We start from the raw sequence: 21,738 nt of genomic DNA on the forward strand, positions 1-21,738 counted from the left end.
AGAGGCTAATGGCTAATTGTAAAATGACTAATGTAAATGTGCAAGTACGGCTGGGCAATACAGGTATAAAATAAAATAAAATCACAATATTTTTGGGCTATATCGTAATATCTTATATATGTCTTGATATTTTGAAATCTCCTCTAAACCACTGTAAACCCATGGTGCTTTTATTTTCAGGGACCCAGCTCGTCTCAGGCCAGAAGTGTTGATGTTTCTGCTGTGGACTTGAAGCTTTCTGTCAATAATTGGATGTTAGCATTAGCAGAAAGTTAAACTGGTCGCAAAATGTGAATAAATAGTCACAATATGGGCCTCTGCAAAACATCAGCATTTTGTGTGTATGTCTGTGAGAGGCAAAGCCGTAGGAGAAAGTGGGAAAAACGAAACTAACGAAGCTAATCTCATGCCAATGACTAAACAAAAGGGACCATTTATACTAAATGTTCACAATAAAGTCATTTTATACATCACACTTAAAAATATTGTTGCCATTGATGTTATTGTTTGTATTGTTCAATCTTCAATAAAACATTTTTTATGGCTCTTAATTTTTATTAAAATATCGAGGATTTTTTGGGGGGCATCCATATCAAGTTAAAAAATTCTAGTATTGTGACAACCCTTGGATTTGGTTTAGGCTCAGACAAATAGCTCTTTACATGCTCCAGTTTCTGTGAGGATGCTGTAAAATCCCAATCAGGTCCATGTCTGTTCACTGCTAGTGCACCCTCACCTTCATGCAAACGAGGGTCAATTAGGAGGATTACTTCCCTACAATGATCAATAACTTATTACATACTACTGTACATCAAATCCAATGCAACCTTGTTTGCATAAACTGCCTGTTATATACTCTCATCGATATCATCTTTAAAGGCAATGTTCAAGATTTAAGATGCCAGTTATATTGCCTCCTAACCATTAGCAGCCACCCAGATAAGTGCTACAATGTCTGTGAAACTGACCCCACCTTGACTATAGTAGATATAAGTAATGCTAGCATGAATCAATGGGCTGTGAAACCACTGCTCTCAAAAAGCAGGGATGGAAAATTCACTTAATGTTATTGATGTTTAAACAACATTTATGAAACCGACCACCTGACTCCTCTTGACAAAATAAGATTAAAGGGTAAGAGCAAGAGAAAGAAAGAAAGAGAGTGGGGCAGGAAGAGAAGTAAAGATGAATTTCACTTCTTTGTATAGCTAAAATTGGTATTAATGGAAACATTCACAAAACGTCACATACTTTTATATACCAAGGTGGAAAACGAAGCGTTCACCACCATGCTTAAGAGTTGCTGTGTGGCTTTCTGAACTTTAAAAAAATTAAAATGTATGTATGCATTTGTGTCTATGTGACTAATGGGAAAACAGTTTTTAAAACTGGTCAAGTGCTTAGCGAGAGCGCTGCAGCCAGCAGGGCCAGGCTGCAATGGAAAAATCTAATGGCATGTCCATATGGTCAACGTCCAGTGAAATTGCTTGTTTTTGCTATTGACAGTCTAAAATAGTTCCTCTCAAGCCTCATTTCCACTGCACAAAAAACCTGCTAACACCCGCTAATATCTGGCTTTTTATTGCAATGGGAATGTGTACAATCAGCATTCACATCCGGGTGAAATGACTCTGCAGTAGACGTGGGTTTTTATTGCCTCCGGCTCCAATCAGCATTGATGGGAATACAACACCCGGCTGAACACGCTAATTTCAGCTTCGTAACCAAAGAGATGCAATGACGCGCCCTCACTAATTTCAGTCTGTCTCCTCCTAAGCAGAAACACCGATCCAAATACAGCTGCACCGCTATTTTTGGTGGGAAAGGGGTCTAAGTGTCTGTCAAGATTACTGAAAGGATCCATAAAGGGATATATGTTGTGAAAGAGTAAGATCCTTTTTGTTAAATGAGAAGAAGCTGCAAAATCCTTATCGTCAAACCCACCAGACACCATTTAAATAAACATTCATTTTATCATCGTAATACTCGCTTTATTCAAAATTAACCAAAACCAAATAGATTTCACAATCTTGGTTTGTCTTTCCACCATTTTAACAATCATCAGCATTTCAAATAAACTCTTAAAATCATGTAAAAAGTTGTTAATACCCTGGCTTTCTACATGCTAAAATTACTGTGTATTTAAAGGGAGTCTGGTGGGTTTTGCCATGGTGATTTCAGGGCCATTTCTGATTAAACAAAAAGGATCTCAAGCTTTATCCAACAGTGTTAGATTGTTTAGCCACTGCTAAAAAAAACAAAAAAACATCGTGAGCCTCTAAGGATCTGTAGTTTTTGAGGCTGCATATACCAGCATGATAACGTTATAGCACATTGTCAAACAATAGGCTAATGGTGACAAGTTAGCACTAGGCAATCACTTGGCACTGGTCTGCTGCAAGCTAGCATTGCACACACCCACATAAAGGTTATGAAATGACAACACAGAGGCCACTTAGTTTAAACCAAGACAACAAACTCTTTTTGTCTCTCATTGTCAAACAGCAGTGCATTAGCTTCGCTTCTGTTCTTACCTTTAACAATAAAAGCCCTTGACAGAAACACTGCATCATTACTTATCAGGGGTAACTTATTAGCATGCCGAGGCTGCAGTGATGAGCTGTTCAATATATTTAAATAATTTTGCTTCAGATATTATATTATGACTTCAATAAAATGTACTGAAACAAATGTATATGTTAAACAGAAAGGCAATTTATTATTTTAGCCAGTAAAAAAATATACTTGGCTGGTCGATTTTTTATCTACCAGACATCGTTGAGTCAAAAAGTTAATTTCAGTAACAGATTGTTGAATTTTAAAAAACTGTTTCTGCCCTTGCCGATTCAGCCATGACCACACCCTCTTACTATGACTCGACACCAAATAGATCTATTTGTATCACTGTGGGTACTAGAGCCCTTGCTGCACCAAGTGCAAGAAGGCTGATGATGATGAGTGCAGGGAATGCCAGATTTATTAAAATAGGTTTTCAGCACAGATTACTTTGAGCATCAAGTAACTGAACAGGTGGCTTAGCAGGAAGTGTGGGGCCAGAGGTGACGCCTTCGAGTGTAACCCAGCCCAAGATGCATCATGTGAAATCCCTTGACATACAGGAAATATTTTGCAATGTATAGCTGAGTAAGTACTTGCAACATGCAACATAATTGAAAGGTGAAGCACATTTTTTATTCTTGAAGACATTCAGAGCACAGCCAGTCTGAACTTACATAACCAGACAGTCAGAAGAAACCAGTAATGTATCACCAATCATGTGTGCCATATTATGCAGCATGAAAATGAAATGGGCCGGGCTGTTTGCAAACATTTCAGCAAAATTGATATATGTGTGTGTGTGTGTGTGTGTGTGTGTGTGTATATATATATATATATATATATACACACACATACACACACACAAATAATGATCATAAAAAATAACACATTTAGCATTCTCTGTCTAGTTCGTGTCAAGTGATTTCAAAGCACTTCCACTTCCAAGAAATAATATTCTTAGATGTGATCTACTTCAGTTTGTTGTCTGTGTGGTGTTTAGATCAGCTTCTTTTATATCTGTATTAATGGATTTGCTTCAGCCTGTGTGTGTATGTGTTTGTGTGTGTTGTCCAGAGCCTGAGGGGACAGCTACAGCTTCACTGTTGCGCACCACTGTCCCTGGCCTTTCTCTGTGAGCTCAAGCTCAGTCACGGCATCTCCAACCTCTGCTTCCAGCCAGACCATGGCTCCACAGCTCGCTCATCTCCAATCATGACACCACGCATGGTGGAGCGTCTGCCAGACAGTCGAATGGGGCCATAGCAAGAGATCTTCACCCACAGCCACAACAGTAACTACACTTTCCTAAGAGTTTCTGAGAGTTGAAGCAAAACCACACAGTGTCCGTCCACTCCTGCCCATAAAATACATCAAAAGCACTATAATAAAATAGATTTGCAAGAGGTGCTGGAACTGCGTGGTTGCAACAGGTGACTAAATAGTTTTTGTTTTGGAAAATTTGTGACAGTAAGAGAGGTTGGTGGGTAATATAAGTAATTTTTTGAGAACTGTATGCTATGACATAGGCATTTTATGTTTTTCTCCAAAGCTAATGGGCATTGTTTTTTAGGGTTTGAGGATATTTAGGGCTTAGACATGACCTCAGTAAGGGGGTCAAAGTACACATCTTAATCATTGAAAAGTGGAAATGCGTTCCTCAAAAAGTGTCAAAACTGGAAGTACTTCAAAACTGCTATCATCAAAAATGTCTGGACTAGTGTTGTATTTATATGAACAGTGTTGCAATGTAACTAAGTATTCTACTCAAGTACCGTACCTAAGTACAATTTTTGAGGTTTATGTACTTGAGTATTTCCATTTTATGTTAGTTCGTAGGCTACTTCTACTCTTCATTTATTGCATTCATTAATTGAGTTTTATTTACCTCAAAGAGTCAAAATATTAATACAAAATATAAATCAAGTAAGAATGAAGAATGTATTATTACAGATTAATCTCCTCAGCAGTAGGCACATAGTTAAAATAAGTTTCACCTTCACCAGCTGCTACATGAAATAATAATAACACACTCATGCATCAATAATAATAATATATAGGTCTATTACTCTAAAATGGGCCATTCTGCAAAATAAGTACTTTTACTTCTGGTAGGCTATTTTAAGTACACTTGAATTCTAATACTTTTGTACTTTTACTTGAATTAAATGTTGAATGCAGAACTGTAACTTAAAACAGAGTATTTCTACACTGTTGCTACTTTTACTTCAGTAAAAGACCTGTGTACCTCTTCCACAACTGTATGTTCGTATACTGGAATATTAAATGGGTTTTCTTTCACTCATATAGCCTATTTTTAGACACAGATGATGCAGTGTAGTGTACACTGTTCACCTTTACTTCATCTGCAGCTGTCTGTCTGTCTGTCTGTCTGTCCGTCTGTCCGTCTGTCTCTGTCTCTGTCTCTGCTGTCACTTTGAGAAGAAAGTCCTTTCACTGACAGTTTTCACTGATAGTCAAATGAATGTGTGTGCCGTTTTAGCTTGTTTTAACACAGTAACGTCATGTAATGTGACTTCTGACAGAAAACGTTGGTTCAAAGCGTTTGGGCCACAATCTATAGAGAACAGATTGAATGTACAAACACATCACACCACACAAGACATCACCTTAATTGCTCCAAGACAAGGCACAACAAACAAGGCAAAGCGCATTCCTGTCCGGATTCACCTGTTGGCAACTTGGAGCTACTTTTGAAAAAAACTGGAGGTGCACGTGGCGTCTGGTGACTCAGTGGATAGTGCGGCCCCATATACAGAGGTTGTATCGTCGCCACAGCGGCTGTAGGTTCTGCCTTGGCCCTTTGCTGCATGTCACCCCATCTCTCTGTCCCCCTTTCACGCTCACACTGTCCATAAAGGCAATAAAAGCCTGAAAAAAATGATCTTTACAAAAAAAACTAGAGGTGCATAATGTGAGACATTAAAATTGTTAAAAATATACAAGAACTAATTTCTGTCTTGACAAACACAAATACAGCTATTTTTCATTTCACTGGAACTGCACCATGTGTTTAAACTATAAGAGCTTGTCTGCTATATTGGTTGGTGCAGAATAATGCAGGCATCTAAAAACACTGCTTCATAAGTGCCTCTCCTGATTTATTGCTATTCACTACTTTTCCAGAAGTCAACAATTACTCAATCAATACAATCACTAAAATATATATTTAACACTGCTGCATTGTTTTCTAGCACGTGGACTCTTGAAAGCTTCCATGGAAGATGCTGACGCACACCTATCCTCAAGAACCCCCCCACCCCTGTCTTTTACCTGTCGTAATACTTGTCGTAGTAATTGTTGAAGAACACATGAAAACATACACTTATTCACTTCTAATTAAAGAGCAATGCAATAAATATAATATCAATACAGGCCTGTGCCAATTACCGAATAGATAGAAGCGTCATTCATAACTTTGACATTCGAATGTCTATTCATTCAATCGAATATCATTAGTATTCCACTGTTTGTAGAATTAGATTCCAGTAGTGGATGATTACAAAGTCCAAGGGTCAAAATTATTGAAAAAAGAGAGATGTAAAAAGTAAATAACAAAATATTCTGCTTTTATCCATATTTGTTGCCATTTTCTTAGGTCTTTTTTAAATAAAGAAAGTTGACTTAATAAAAAAATTACAATAATAACACTTTAATCTGATGAATCAATTTATTCAAATTTAGGATATTATTTTACTTTTTTTAGGGTGATGTCATAAAATATGACAACAGACATTCAAAACTTAATTAGAAAATCTCAATACAAGTTTGGAATGTAAAAATATGACACTTTATATATCCCTATTTCAATAACACAGTTGTTAATACAAATTTTGAGCAGTTATTGCCAAATTGTTGGCTTACATGATGAAACTGTTTTACCTCCTCACATAGAAAACCGGTAAAAGACAAAACAGAACTGTCTTGCAGATCTTTATGAGTCTATATACAAAAACTTTACACAACAGTTGACGTGCCGTTAGCTACACTTTGAGCCCCATACTGAGTTGACTCTGCGGTCCTCTGGGTATTGCTGAGGAGAGGACCATTAGGCTTTTAGTACTGCAGTTTCTGCACGGCCTCACTGAGATTACCAGAGAACAGAGCAAGTAACAGGCAATAAGTAAACAAAATTAAAGGCTCTGAGGAATTAGTCTTTAACTTTTTGTAAAACACAAAAAGCCACACAATCCTGGATCAGCTCCTGACCTGGTACATGACAGTGTAAAGATGAACGGCTGACTGATGTCTCCGACTGATAACAGAAGAAGATGTCATGCCACTACTTTAGTTTGGGACTAGCTTAATAGATAGATGATCTAAATACATACAAGGGAAAGCACTGAGTTACCTCAAATTTTTAGTTCATAGCGCACAGGGTTTATGCCACAGAAATATAACCTAGATACACTGCAAAAACCATCTAAACTGTAATTTTAAGCAGTGCGCTATGCAAAAGTCCCACCAGACTGCAGAAATACTGGCTTCAGCTTCAAATAACCATATGTCTGGATCTCAAGTGGATATGTTTTTCTTGACACCAGAAAGAAGGAATGATTACCAGTTATCCCAAGAAAGGAGGCACTTCAGCAGACAGTTGATACTGCACAACTAAGGTCACCATGGGACTGCAACTGCACTTTTCTGTGTATATTTGCTCACCTCTAATAATACACAGCAGACAAGTAAATACAGTTATTCCACGCAACAAACATGCTGAGTGAGGCAATACTCTTTCTGTTTTGGTCAAGGGTTGTCTTTTGTACTAGAGCTACAATAAATAGTTTATTAAAGGATTTGTTGTCAACTATTGAATCACTAGCCAACTAATTAGATAATCCAGTAATCTGATGGAGTAATTTTCAAAAGAAAACATAATCGTAATTATCTGATTACAGCCTCTTAAATGCAAATGTTTTCTGGTGTCTTTACTCCTCCATGACAGTAAACTAAATCCCATTGGGTTGTGGACAGAACAAGACATTTGAGGACATTTTCTTGGGCTTTGGGAAATACTGATTGACATTTTATAGCATTTTCTGACACTTTATAGACCAAACAACTAACCGTTCAATCAAGAAAATAATCAACATAATAGACAATTATGCCAGCTGAATCAGATTCAGCAGTTCAATACAAATATTTTTTCCCGTATGAAAAAAGTAACCAGAGCAAACCAGGGGAAGGCCCTCAAAGGCTTAGCTGAAGAGGCTGAAAGGAGTTTCTGGCTATTTGTAGATTTATTAAGAGTTAAAGCTTCAAGCTATGCTTGTCTCCACATATCATATTTTATTTATGAAAATATTAATTATAAGAGCAGTGCAGACAACCTAATAACATAACGTGTAACTTTGGACAGCCGTTCAGCATTTCTCAGTAACCTCTGCATTTGAAAATGTTCGAGATAAAAGTCTGAAGTATCTATGCAACTACCTTGTCATATTCTCTTCTAAAAATAAGCTAACATAAATTAAGTCTCTACATTGCATTTATAGATGGCATCGCAGCAATTTCTCTAAACCATGTCTCTGGTCGCAAGCAAAGATCCCCAGAGTAATTAATTGGGGTATATGATTTCTAAAAACAAACAACCTATACAGATCAGTTTAAAGTATATAATCCAACCAAGTCTCCTCAAATACCTGAGGCAGAGATGCAAAAATAGTCCACCATCATTCACAAAGTCACTCTGTTTCGTATCAGTTTCATGATGACTTGATGGTGTGATTCAGTATCACTATGCTAATGTGTATTATTGACAAAACTGAATGTTGAAATATCATTCCAACTTTACAGCCCTATTTGGCATAAAGTGTCTATTATTTTACCAGAGTTAAGTAGGAATCACTGACCTACAGTGCTTTCAAACTGTACAATCACCAAGCGCTATACTTCAGATTCCACGCAGGGTGAGGTGCCAGAAATCGACAAATCTATCCATTCATTTCTGCTGACACAAAAAATGTCAATGTCTGATGAAATCCCAAATGCTCACAAATTGTCTGTTACCTTTCATCATTTATCTGCCAAAGCAACTCAGGCAAGCAAATTCAGTCTTCATTGTCTGCAGGCCAAAGCAAGTCGGGGATCTAATCAGGAGATGCAAAGTGCAGCTCTCTAATTGCATCATTAGCTAAACCAATGACTCAGTCACAGTGACTTCAGCCTCCCCCTCCCCCCACCACTCCCTCCTCTGCCCCATCCAGAAATAGGGAGTCAAGCCTGAAGCTCTTTACTGTACAGCTGCTCAAGCAGAATAATTCTAACATGTTATGTGCAACAGCGCAAAATGTTAGCGTTCCAGAAATATCCAACTGAAAAACATAGCATTAATGAGACTGTGCTATAAAATATGTCATCAAGACACTGTTTAAGCATCTGTTTATCTTCAAGGGAGGGGTTCCTAATTTTGAAACACAGAAATAAAACATGGCTTAGGCACACAATGCAGTGATGTTGCCTCAACATGACAGGCATAGCCCCATCTAAAATGCTGAAGACTGTAATAGGGCAAACAACTCGCTGAAACCTTTTCGCCAAGTACCCAGAGGTAACAGTCATACACAGGCACACAATTGTGATTTTGAAGATTTGGATTTTGATGTGATGCGATTTAAACAGTAAACAAAGCTCTCTTGATGCACTGTAATGGGAACAGAGCCTTGGAGTCTTTTTTGGCTCACTTGATTGTACAATGGTGGATGAAAAAGCCACTTATTTGGATGACCCCTGACTCGCTGTGGTTCTGCATGCTTTGCTAAGAATGACTAAGAGGCGGTTTCCCAGCAATTGAAAATGCAGTCTACCAGAAAAGAACTTGAGATGTGTGTTTCCTGTCTCTGTAAAGTGAAAGAGGTGACAGTAACACTTCTGGTGCTTCCTGTTATGAGCACTTGAACACAATTGAGAGCATAATCTTGACAGGGCTTGTGTCGGTGAAGATCTCTAAATGGTGATGCCAATTGCTCTGCTTTGCTTAGATGAATAAGAAGCACGACATGCCTTTGAGGATCATCCAAGCTACACCAACATAACTTTAAAGGGATAGATCAGTTTATTTGAAGTGGGGTTGTATGGGGTACTTTTCCATAGACAGTATGTATTACATGCAATAGATGGCGGTTGCCCACCCCCAGTTTGGAGACTCAGATTGGAGTCCAACAAGTTAAGCAATCTCATTCCCACTGCACAAAGTACCTGAAAACGCCTGCCAATATCTACCTTTTTAACACAATGGGGAAGTCTACAATATACACACCTGGGACTTTGCAGTAGTCACGGGCCTCCGATCAGCTTGATGAAACACAAAACCAGGTTGAACACACTAATTTTAGCTCCTAAACCAGCAAGATGCAATGGCGCGTCATCACTAATTACCCTCCATCTCCACCTTAGCAGCACTCAAACATCAACCCAAATTAATTTCCACTGAGTTTGAAAGTTAAACTGATTAAGTAAGAGATATATTAAGAGAAGTAACCACCGCTAAGTTTTCACAAACCTCTGTTTATGCTGCTTTCTCCTGTAACCCGTTCTCCAGCCTGGCCATAACATCACGAGGAGTAACCAAAACAAAATCCCCCTGCACACACAATAGGCACACTCACCCGCTGCAGAGCCGTGTACAAGCTCTGCTCCACTTGCAATGGGAAAGGAGTTTATAGCCTATTTTTAGCGTGCTTACCCATGTTTAAAAAACTCGTGCACATGATAATTTTTGTGGAAAAGGGATATAAATGAGTGATTGTCAATGGAGTCTGGTGTAGAGGGGGAACTGAAACCCTTAACTGCTTCCTCACTGAAATGGGCTGTCTGACAGAATGATAAAGTGGTATAAATACTGTCAATATATAGTGTACACCTAAACTGTTACAGATTGTTCTTTAGTTAGGACTTTTTTTAGTTGGCTGACATACATTTTGTTGGTAACCCCCATTCACGCCAGTACACCGCCTTGCTTCTGTGTCAGACTCTAGGCTGCCTATCTTAACTGGGGGGATGCAGACCGACGTCTACTGTATGTAACACACTACAATCTCACTTAAAAAAACTGAACTATCCCTTTAACTTCAATATTATGACATTTCAAGTGGTTATGCTTTATTAATAACAATGTATGCACAAGAACTGTTCCTAGTTTTAATTTCAGTCATTTTAAAGTGTTTGACAGTGTTTTTTCCTGATGTCACGGTGATGTCTCGGACTGATGCAGGATATAACCTGGTCTCTGCCGCACTGTGTTAGCTACAGTCAGTATGCAGCACAGTCTGACTGCGGCTGCAGCTGAGGATGGAGAGCTTCTGGATCTGACGTCTCCATGTCGACTCACATCTACAGAGCGAGCTCTCAATGTTAATATGCGTTTCTCTGATTTCTCTAGTCTTGAACGCATCTTTAAACTGTGAACGTGTAGTGAACGTTACCTCGGGCTAACGTTACTCTGACAATTTGAGACGCTGATGTCAGTCTGTTATGCCGTGGATTGCAGCGAACTTAAGGCTCACCACTCTGCACACTTGGCAGGCTGATCACGGCCAACAAAAACGAGTCCTAATCACAACCACCCACCCTTTAGTTGATGTGTCTTGTGTCTACGTTGCTGTTTTTAACTAACGGCAGCGATGTCATGTTCATTTCGGTACCGCTGGTAACCTAGCTAGTTACCGAGATTAACGTTGCGTAAACTGGTTTGCCAATATAAATAAGCACACACGAACGATGTTAAACACATTTCGGATTGACAAAATCGTTGATAAATGTCTACATAACACTTATTGTCTCTGAAGAAAGCACATATGCTCCTACCTTTGCCGAAATCCTTCTCTTCCTTTATGACTGTGAAGACCCTCTCTGGATTTTTGTTGCTCTGACACAACTACCACGCGCTGCACCGAAGCCCCGCCCTCCTGGCTGCAGGCGAGCTGTCATTCGTCACTTAGAATACAACTGCAGCCAGATCGAGGCTTCTCATTGGTTAGGACATCTGTCAATCTATTCGGATTCTGCTTCCCGCGGTTTGCACTCACAATACATTACATGATGCAGCCTATATTTAGGTGTCAACGACAACTGCAGTCATGAAAACAAGTCACAGTGACCCCCAGCATTCATAAACCAGAGAAGCATTGGTCAATAGCCCCCTGGGCACTGATATGCAAAAGACCCCACCACCCCCACTATAATGGACGTACGACAGACTTTGTAGTGGTTTTGCAGGCTTTTGCATTATTTTTTTGCAGTTTTGTGTTTCTATATGGTCATCTTGTGTCCTTGTGGTCGATTTCTGTCTTTTTGTAACCCTGTTGTGGCTTGGGGCAAGTCATTTTTCATTTGTTAGAGGTAATCTGCTGTTTTATTGAGGTAATTTAGTGTTTTTTATGGTCATTTTGTGGTTGTTTTGTGCATCCTCTTGTGTCTGTATGAGGTACTTTGATGTCTTATTGAGGTAATCTTGTGTCTTTTTGGTTTTTATTGCGTCACTGTAGTAATTATGGGATTACAAAAGACATAAAACAACCACAAGGCAACTCAAAATGATCATAAAGAGGCACACAAAGACCAAAAAACAGACACAATAGACAAAAAAGGAAAATTATAAAAACTGACAAAACAACCACAAAGAGAACCACTACAATGACTACACAGAAACACTAAACAACCACACTGAGACACAAAATTATTACAAAGTGACACAAAACTAAAAAAGACAAAAAATTAGCGATTACAAAGTGTATTACAAAAAGACACAAATAAGCCACAAGGAGACACAAAATGACCACAAAGAGACACAAAGGAAAAAAGGTAAATTACAAAAACTGTTAAAACAACCGCAAGAAATGTCTACGTAGTTGTTTTGGTTTTCTTTTTGGAGCCTCCACCTGGTCAGTACATGGCTCATTTGAGTGACATTTCGAAGATGAAGGCCAGGGGACCTCCTGGCACTTAGGGCCCCTGGGCCTGTGCCCAGTAGGCCCATTCAGTTATCCATCCATGCATAAAGGAAGACAAACACAGTTTTGTCACATTAATGTTTTAATATCGAGTGAAAGCTGTTAGAATGATGAGCAATCTCTGGGAAACTATGATGCAACAAAATAAATCTCATGTGGAAACCCTCTTATTCAATATTTCTTTGTTAAATAACAAATGAGTGCCTTTCACTGCCTACCAAAAAAGACAAAAGGAAGACAATAACCTGTCAGGACAGAAGCATCCTTATGTCCCCTAGGGAGAATGATTTGTCACTAGTGACTTTGACTCTCTGTGCCAGCCACATTGAATTAGCTGTCTCAGTAGTGCAAGACTTGTATGGCGGGCAGTGCTGCTTGCAGGATGTAAGTGAACGCGGCTACAGTCAGTCTTTCATAACAAGAGGAGCCTTGACTTGAGCTGCAACCTCAGCCCCCATAAGTTCCTCTACAATCGTCAGGGCAAACTCGAAACTGGTTCCTGGCCCACGGCTGGTGATGTAATGTCCGTCCTTCTGTACTCGAGCCTCTGAATATTTATAGTGGTCTAAAAAAAGACAAAAAGCAATACCATAAGGATAATCACAACAAGAGAGCTTCAAGCCACAGACTGAAAGCCACACATCAGATATCATGCTGCACTATAAGTACTTACATACACTGTAACTAACAGCTGTATAAATATAGCCAAATTAAAACATTAATGTACAGTTTTTCCAAACAACAGTAAAAAAAAAAATGTAAATCTTGAGACTCATTGGAGCCAAAAACAACACTAACTAAAGAGTAGGCTGCTATATGATTTACTGCATTATGCAGCATTTTTAACTTTACCTGAACAGAGAGACAGAAGCCACATGCAACCATCATCAGTCATCATATTATGCAGATTGGTTGCAGTATTACACAGTAATGTCATATTCTACTGTTGAGTACTGTAATATATTTAAAGGTAATATAATGTTGGAGTAAATTTCGGTAGTGACACCGAAATGGTCTGCCACATTGATGATCTGTCACATCTTCAACTGACCCAGTTCTAGCATGTTCTGTCAAATCCTGCATCTGCTTGCACCTGAGTGGTGTGCGCTCATCTACTGCATAGAGACATGATTGTCTGGAGGCAAGAAACAGCTAGTACAGCACCACCTGCTGCCCTTTACAAATAATTACAACTCCTCTTGCTCTGTGTTAAAGCTGCAAATATTAGTCACTGGCTGTGCATTTTAGCAATATTTCCACCCTTTAAGTGTTTTGTTGTTGTTGATTTACCTCCAGCCATCATCTTCTCCTTCATGGCAGGATGTGTGGTGACTGTGCTGCCATACCCGATGCCATGTGCCAGTAGAGCAGTGGGACCTGCAGAGGGGCAAAGCTGTTTAAAGGGGTACTTCACACATTTTCAACCATCTTTGTATCATGATTATGTGAGCAGTATGTGTAGATGAACTGCTGTAAACTTCCCTCCCTCATGCCGCCATCAAACACCAAGAGTATACAGCAGATCAAGAGATACACATGCCCCTGTCATTCTCTGTCTCTTAAACTCGAACCAAAATCCGACCCAACGGTAAAACTAAGCAGTGCTGATCCAATATAAATCAAGATTATGTGACTGCATTGCTTATTTCTCTCCTGAATTTTGTCAGAAATGTATAATAATGCCCTGTTTAGCAGTAACAGTGACTGTTTGCGAACAGGAAGTGGGTGCAACACTGCTTCCTGCACAGTGAGAACTGAGGCCAAACAAACTGAGATCAAACTGTAAAACTAAGCAGCGCTGATCAAATATAAATCAAGATTCTGTTAATGAGTTGCCCACTTCTCACCTCAAATGTTTTCAGTAACATGCTTTAGCTTACAATTTAACTGTAATATAAGACTGACTGTTACCAGCTAGCGACATTGTGTGAAATTGATGAGTTGCATTATGCCACTTACTAGAAGGAGCATTTATTGGTCTGGTAAAGCCCAGTGCATTGTGGTAATTGTAGGTTTTTTACCTCTTCAGCAATAGCAAATGCTACAGTCCAGTCATTTTCCTATTTTCTCTCATCATGTAGCAACTTTTTCAAAAGTATTTGTGTCTTTTCATCGCAGAGACAGCCCAGTCTTATGTAAAGACCCTCTTTATAGTGCTGAAGTCCTTCTTTAAGAGCTTCTTGTGATAAACTAACACTTGTTTTGTTGCTTGTGTCTGTCCAGTTTATGCAAAAAGTCATATAGTAATGCTTAAAATGGGGTGAAATACTGAATCCTGGTATCACTTCCTTCAAGCTAGACACTAAATTGAAATAGAGAAAATACTGCTTTAAAATTCAGAAATGCAGTTACTGCACAACATTATGTCCTAAAGGTGTCCTCAACTGGGCCATTGTTTCTAAGAATACATGCATACAGTATACAGTTTCAGCCTGTCTCCAAACCCTCTGCACCACACTGAAAAAGGGAGGAAATAAAGGAGAGACCGAAGACATTGACTGCTGCTGCATTAACTTTGGCAACGTCCTACCACTGCAGTGAGCTCATCCAAAAACTGTTAATAAATAGAAAGTTATTGATTATGCTCCTTGGCTGCCTTCCCATGCAGTCTAAAGATTACACTTTCCCCTGGCAGAACAGCAGACTGCCAGTTAAATCCAAGCTACTCCTGTTACAGCAAGTCCCCACCCAGAGGACGCCAGTCTGGGAGAGAGAGACCTTCTGAGAACCAAAGTCAGACAGCGAGGTAGACGCGGAGGTAAAGGTTACGATGACCATCATCTGATTAATCCTAAAAATGATCTATGTATGTTTTGTGCACATCTAGGAACTAATTAGCTCAAAAAGAGAAACAGACTTATCCTTCTCTTTTTTAAAAAACATTTACTATTGTTCTGAATTGATGTTAGTTTTCATATGTCAAGATGATTTTCATGCATAATAATAAATCTTGCAACTGACCCTCTTGCTGGCAGGTTCATTAAACTGTATATTCCTATGAGGATTTTAGTCATTTTCTAGGACACCCTTCAATCCACTTTGCCGCATTGGTCCCCGTCCCTATTCAAAATGTCCTTCCAGTGTCCTTTCTCTGCATACGGCTGCTGTCAAATAAAATGTCAGTGCTTGTGGGTTCACTCAGGGACAGCTATTAATCAGACTCTAACCCTTTCATCCCAAATGCCAAAAAAGGGGTCACACATGACCATAAATTAATGGAGCATGCCGTTTGTTAACTGTATAATTTTCGAAAGGTGTTTCACGTATGTGATGAACTCTTTAAAGGGCACATCTACTTAGTAAAATACCAAAAAAACCTACTTGAATCCATAGCCATGTGCATGTAAAAAGGCAGTGTGTCTGTCCAAGATATTTAACTCTGTTTGTCAGCGAATCCAAATCCAGTTCGCTGGCACAAACATTGGATTGTACATTTAAAACCACAATGTGATATATTTAGTGTTGTTTCTCATTAAAAAAATGTTTACAAGGCACATGGTAATGCATTATTTATGATTTTTTTATCACTGGCTAATCAAACTGGTTTGATTTGACAAGGAAAATGATCGAGCACATTTATTGCTCTATTACTGCGAGCAATGGAGTAAACTATATTATGTAGATTTGAGTAATTTACATCTATTTGATTAAACATGATGGTCACATTTGAGGTCATGTCATATTTAAACTTTCAACCCCAAAAAAGTCGTCCCCATTAGTGGTTGGTGCTGTGTAATTATGACTTTGGTTTGTTTTCACAAACTGTACCTGCACAGATGGCTGCAATCAGGCCTTTTCTGCCATCTTGATTCTTCAGCACCTCCTTCACAGCAGGAGACTGCGAGAGAGCAGGGAAACCAGATGCACCGTGAGTCATTTGCAGGCCATGTGATTGCTCAGTGTATATGCCGACTATGATAATTATTGAAACAAACTGTCAATGTTTTAAACACATCGAAAAATAACTCATCACTGTTTCGATACAATCACAGATTTATTCAACACAAACACTAACAACATTTCATTTAACGATCTTTGCCAGATCTCATCCATCGGATGAGCTTGAAAATATAGAATTTCATGATGTCAAATAACTTTTACTTTTTGAGAACACTAAAAAAGCGAGCAGATGTTCTTGTATGCCACCCTTATAAGAAAAAGACAATAGAATACGTCAATAATGTTTTTGTACTCTATTCCGAAGCCCCAAAAAGTAAAAAGGATGCAATAAAATACATGCAACATAAACTCAACTCTTAAATCTAAATCATGGTGACACTTTATTATATTGCTTTTTGGGTTCATCTATTTTCCATTCACCCACTTTCTAAACTCATTTATCCTCCTCAGGGCTAAAGAAGGGCTGTAGAATATCCCAGGATGCACTGGGCAAGAGGCCGTCATTTATTAATTAACATTTAAAAATTGAGTAAAACAGCTTCAAATCACACCTTCTCAGCTAAATATTAAGCAAAATATAAATGCAGGACACCAAAAGTACATAAAATGGTGTATTCATCATTATATACAGCAGCTATTTACTGTAATATAAAATATGACTAATACCGTTATAAACTGCTACTGAAGCTGTAAAAAGCAGTGAATGGACAATCACACCTTCCCGCATGTTTCTGGGTTACTCTTGACATGGCTGTGCATTTCTGCTTTCATCAGATACAGCATGCAGTATTTAGAAATTATTTCCTGCGTGGGGTGCGTGGCACTAGCAAAGATGTAATGCAAATTTTGCACTGCTTCCTCTGTCTACTATGTGGTGCTAGAGAAGGCACATTACTTACATATCATGTTGCTGTATATCACTCTACCTATATGAGAGCAATGATTATACCAAATTTTGTGATCATCACATGAATTTTATCCAAAGCCTGGGAAGCGTTAGGGGGCGCTATGGAGCCTGCTGGCCATGCCCGAGCCCAGTCATTGCAGGACACTGCAGATTTTGCCAGTTCATACGTGTGTGCTAATTATAGAGCATTTTCAAACATCCCCAGCCCCACAAAAATATGAATAAAATAAAAATAATCTTTACAAAAACAACAGGTTCCTCACACTTTTGTGCCTGGGCTCAAAATATTTCTAATCATCTCATGTTCTACTGTATATTTATCATTTTATCATTTAGTCACAAGTATTTAATGTTATAGAGAAATATCTAAAGTTTCTTTAATTGTCTCTACCAATATTAAAACAAACTCATCTGCATTATGTTATTCTAACAGAGCAGTGCACAAAAATACAGGACAATTCATGTCTTGTGCTGATTCAGTGAGGGACAGAGCATTTTGTTTTTCAGTAAGGGACGATCGCATTATATGCCTGTTCAAAAGTGTTTTTAGTAAGTTTTGGTATTCCACCTGCGATGACAGTGCAGAGTCACTTAAACTTCATCTCATCCAGAGAGTGTCTCAAAGGGGGCTCTGTGTCTGTCAACACGGTCTGAAAGTGATACCACCATATCAGCAGAGCAATAACATACAGCACAGCGGACTACAGTAGTTTATTTTTGTAATATAAAAACTATTTTTCTGAAAATATAACTTTTTTTCCATCTACTCAGAGAATACAGATGTGTGGGATACTTTCTGAATGAAAGTTTTTAACATGAGCAGAAATCTTGCTGAAAAACATGAGTGATTAAAGTGCAGGGGATTATCGATTTATTAAAATGATTGATTGTTTAATTAATGTGAATAGGTGGCACATGCACACTTACAGAAGTTACTTCGCCAAAGACACAAAGTCGGAGGGAAAAGTAAACTATTCCTACGTGTGTGTTAACTCAGCAGAGATAGCATTGAATGGGAAAAGTCTCCTTGCAGGAGAATAAATATTTGAAAGCATCACAGAATACCAGAGAGCCTTACTGTGTTTTATTTTGTTCTAGCCTAGTTCTGGATTCTGAATTGTTACTTACTGAATTTTGAAATTTCCTTAATTCCCCTTAAAGTTGTGCATAAAACTTTACCAGAACGTAGGAAATTAAGTGTCAGACGCTAGAAATTTCTTTAGTCTGTGTCACCACCAATGTTGAAATGAAACCTACGGCCTTGAGCTAATCCATGTTCCTGATATTATTTCACTTGGCCTGTTTTGTTTTGTTTGTTTTGTTTTCATGACTCCACAATATTTATTGTTTCTAAAAAAATATATTATTTAACATGGGCTTGCAAGCATTATGCAGGAGTTGCAGTAATTACTCTCTACTAACGAAACGGGACATTATGACATATATTTTGAGTACAGGCAAGTCTATGAGCCTGGCTACTACTACAGAGGGCTGACCCTCATGTGACTGTGACCCTCGCAGATCCAAATATGAAGAGACTGAGCCTTTTACCGGCAGTCAGATTATTTCTCACCTCGGCCAGATTCTGGGCCCCTGGCATCCCTCCTGGCAGTAGCACCACATCGTACGGGCCCTGCGAGACAAACCATGATACATAAAGAAGAAGTACTAGGTCAAGGTAAACTTTATTATCCCAGAGGGGCAATTTGTTTCACAGCCAGCAGTAAAAATTAAACACAAACAACAATGCACAACAATGTACAACAACACTCACGGCATGTCAACAATGAAACAAAGCATCACAATATACTTTTGACGAGTGCAATAATAGCAGGGACAAATGAATTTTTAAGTTTATTGGTCCTACATGTGGGCAGAGTGTATCTGTGACCAGAAGGAAGCAGCTTGTACTCGCTGTGACTGCGGTCAGCAAGGACTCAACGGACCTTTACAGCTCTGACTCTGTGCAAATGGGTGAGCTCCCCAAACTCAGTGCCAGCTATTTTACTGCACAGACTCACATTGTGATTGTGATTAATATATATTATTATATATTCTTACAGCCTATTCCAGTTTTCAGGGTAAGTGACCCAAACCGGTGGATAAAAGAGAACGTTGAAACAGACTCTATAAAACAAGAATAAAACATTTTCATGAAAGTGGTGTCAACGTTAAAACGTCTGAGCTCTTGATAAAAGTGAATGCACTGGTGGGCCTTAGCACAGACAGCATCAACGCTGGAGTCAAATGTTAAGGTCTGGAATTGTAGGATACTGTGGTTTGATTCATGGAGTTGATCAAACTGATCCTCGTCTATATTAACCCCCCAGTCCAGTTTACTAACTGGGCGTAGTGACACATTTTGACAAATAAGGGCCTGTTTCAATTAAAGGCCAATTCAACTCAATTCAATCATTCAGTTAATTTTCCTGAAACCATGAGCACCAAATAAGATGGTATTACCTGCATAGTAAGAAAGAAAGATGAAAAAAAGAGATTAGCAGATGTAGACCATTTTTTTAAAAAGCGAGGGAAAAATGTCCAGTGAATTATATTCAAAATTATCATAATTGTACATTTAAAATTATTTTACAGAATTCTTATAATTTTTTAAGCTTTTTCATGCCATTTCTTGCTTTTATGTGTTTTGTTTTTTGTTGTTGTTGTTTTGTTTTTTTTACTTTATTTTTGTTTTGTTTGGATTTTTTGGTGCAAATTTTCAGGTGATTTTATTGGACTTTTCACAGATTTCTTGCTAACCTCTGGGTTATTTCTTCTTTTTTCGCTCATTACCTTCTTCCCATGTTTCTGAATTAAAAAAAAGCTTATTTGCCCAGGTCTCAAATGGTTAAATAAATAATTTGATTGTATTTCCCATCTTAGTGAGCAAGTTATGTGTGAAAGGAATTAAAACCCCGACCCATATCGACGCCTGTCCCAGATATAACCCTGTTGAGTTCAGTGACTCAAGCAAATAATAGCCCAGGCTGTTAATTTTTAAGTTTTAGGGTATATGGCTTTAGACCTCAGTTGTAACATGTAATGACAGTGCAGGTAGCTGCTGGGCCTAACCTGTGTGCTGGCCTCCTCCAAGCTGGCATCAGGACAGATGACGACATTTCTGCTGCACTGGACTGGCTCTTTGCCCGTCAGTCCTGCAACCGTCACTGCAATCTACAGGTTTAGATAGGTGATATAAAATGCACAGCATTAGCATAATGCACGACATGGCATCCTGTCTGTATATGGCTGATGGAGGCTTTTATTTTGAAGGATATCAAATGGCGGAGACGTGCAGGGACGCTGGACTTTGACATTTAAGTTGGCCTCAAGTCTGCACTCGCTGTGAAGGTCCTAAGTGCGTCAACTGTTCACCAAATACTTTATTATTTATTAATAATCTCAAAACATCAAAACTGTGGACGATCAAGAAGTTTTAATAACAATATTTCGGTAAAGTTTATGTAACGTTAGCTCGTGACTATTGCTGTTCATTTTATAGCTTAACACTGTGATTAAATCATAATCAAAGCGACAGTGCGCTTTAATAAGACCGCTGTGCCCTGCGTATGCGCTAAATAAAACATTATAATCATCACAGTGTTGTGGACTGACTGAAGGGAGTGGCTAAACTCAAGCTAGCTGGCTACGCTGTGTTAAGCAGTGGCACTATTAGCTAGCTAGCTAACCAAATGCTAACACAAAACAAGTAAACAAACCCCAGCTCTGCGCATGATGTCCACGGGAATAACAGTCTCCATCTCCTCTGCACCCTTAGACAGGATCACTAACGCCCTTTTGCCAGCCATGGTTAGCTTGTAGCTTGTGCTACTGTCAGGTGCAAAAACGCTAACCACAGTGTGCAACTTGCAGTGAGGTTTTGACAGGAGGAGGGTTGCCAGACTGCGTTCCTGTATCCCCCTTTCACAGCTGGTGCACCATGTACAACAAACTGTGTATAGGCTACTGTAGGTGCATGCTGTGCATTAATAACAGCACCAGTGTTGGGAAGTAACTAGTGACATCTAACTAGTTACAGTAATGAAATTACAAATGCAATTAATGTAATAACTTTTTACATTTAATTATTTATTTGTCCATTTAACCTCTTTTCCTCTGTTAATTTTGTTGCTCTCACTCTATTTATCTGTACCTTATCCTTCTTATGTCCTGGTCTTACCATCTTTTTATATTTAATTTATCTACTTGTTCATCTATCTGTTATTCATCTGTTTTTTGTCTTCTTATCTTTGTTTTATAACCACTGATATAATATTGTCTTCTTATATTACTTAATCTTCTTCTATTGCAGTTATTCTTAGATTTTCTAAAAGCTAACCGTTTTATTCTTTTTGACCTTTTTTATACACATTTTGTGTATACATTTTTTTCTGTTCAAGGCTC

At 38.6% G+C, this 21,738-nt stretch overlaps 2 protein-coding genes across 3 annotated transcripts in view; both read right to left on the reverse strand.

The window, feature by feature from the left end:
- Positions 1 to 11,480, reverse strand: part of kcnab2a (potassium voltage-gated channel subfamily A regulatory beta subunit 2a) — a 111,863-nt gene extending 100,383 nt beyond the window's left edge. For both annotated transcript variants that reach the window (XM_042506533.2, XM_088089425.1), the window contains exon 1: positions 11,383 to 11,480. The gene's annotated coding sequence lies outside the window, so the exon portion shown is untranslated. The remainder of the gene's footprint in view (positions 1 to 11,382) is intronic.
- A 1,111-nt stretch (positions 11,481 to 12,591) lies between these two features.
- park7 (parkinson protein 7) lies at positions 12,592 to 21,236 on the reverse strand. Its single transcript, XM_042497078.2, has 6 exons — positions 21,054 to 21,236; positions 20,407 to 20,508; positions 18,908 to 18,967; positions 16,296 to 16,365; positions 13,818 to 13,904; positions 12,592 to 13,092 (listed from the first exon to the last, which is right to left on the reverse strand). The coding sequence occupies exons 1-6, from the start codon at positions 21,141 to 21,143 to the stop codon at positions 12,932 to 12,934; spliced, it is 570 nt and encodes a 189-aa protein (XP_042353012.1). The 5' UTR covers positions 21,144 to 21,236; the 3' UTR covers positions 12,592 to 12,931.
- Between the last annotated feature and the right edge of the window lie 502 nt (positions 21,237 to 21,738).

The sequence above is a fragment of the Plectropomus leopardus genome, chromosome 2 (assembly GCF_026936395.1).
Source record: "Plectropomus leopardus strain MGB_pleo_1.0 chromosome 2, ASM2693639v1, whole genome shotgun sequence".
In the NCBI taxonomy this organism is placed as follows: domain Eukaryota; kingdom Metazoa; phylum Chordata; class Actinopteri; order Perciformes; family Serranidae; genus Plectropomus; species Plectropomus leopardus.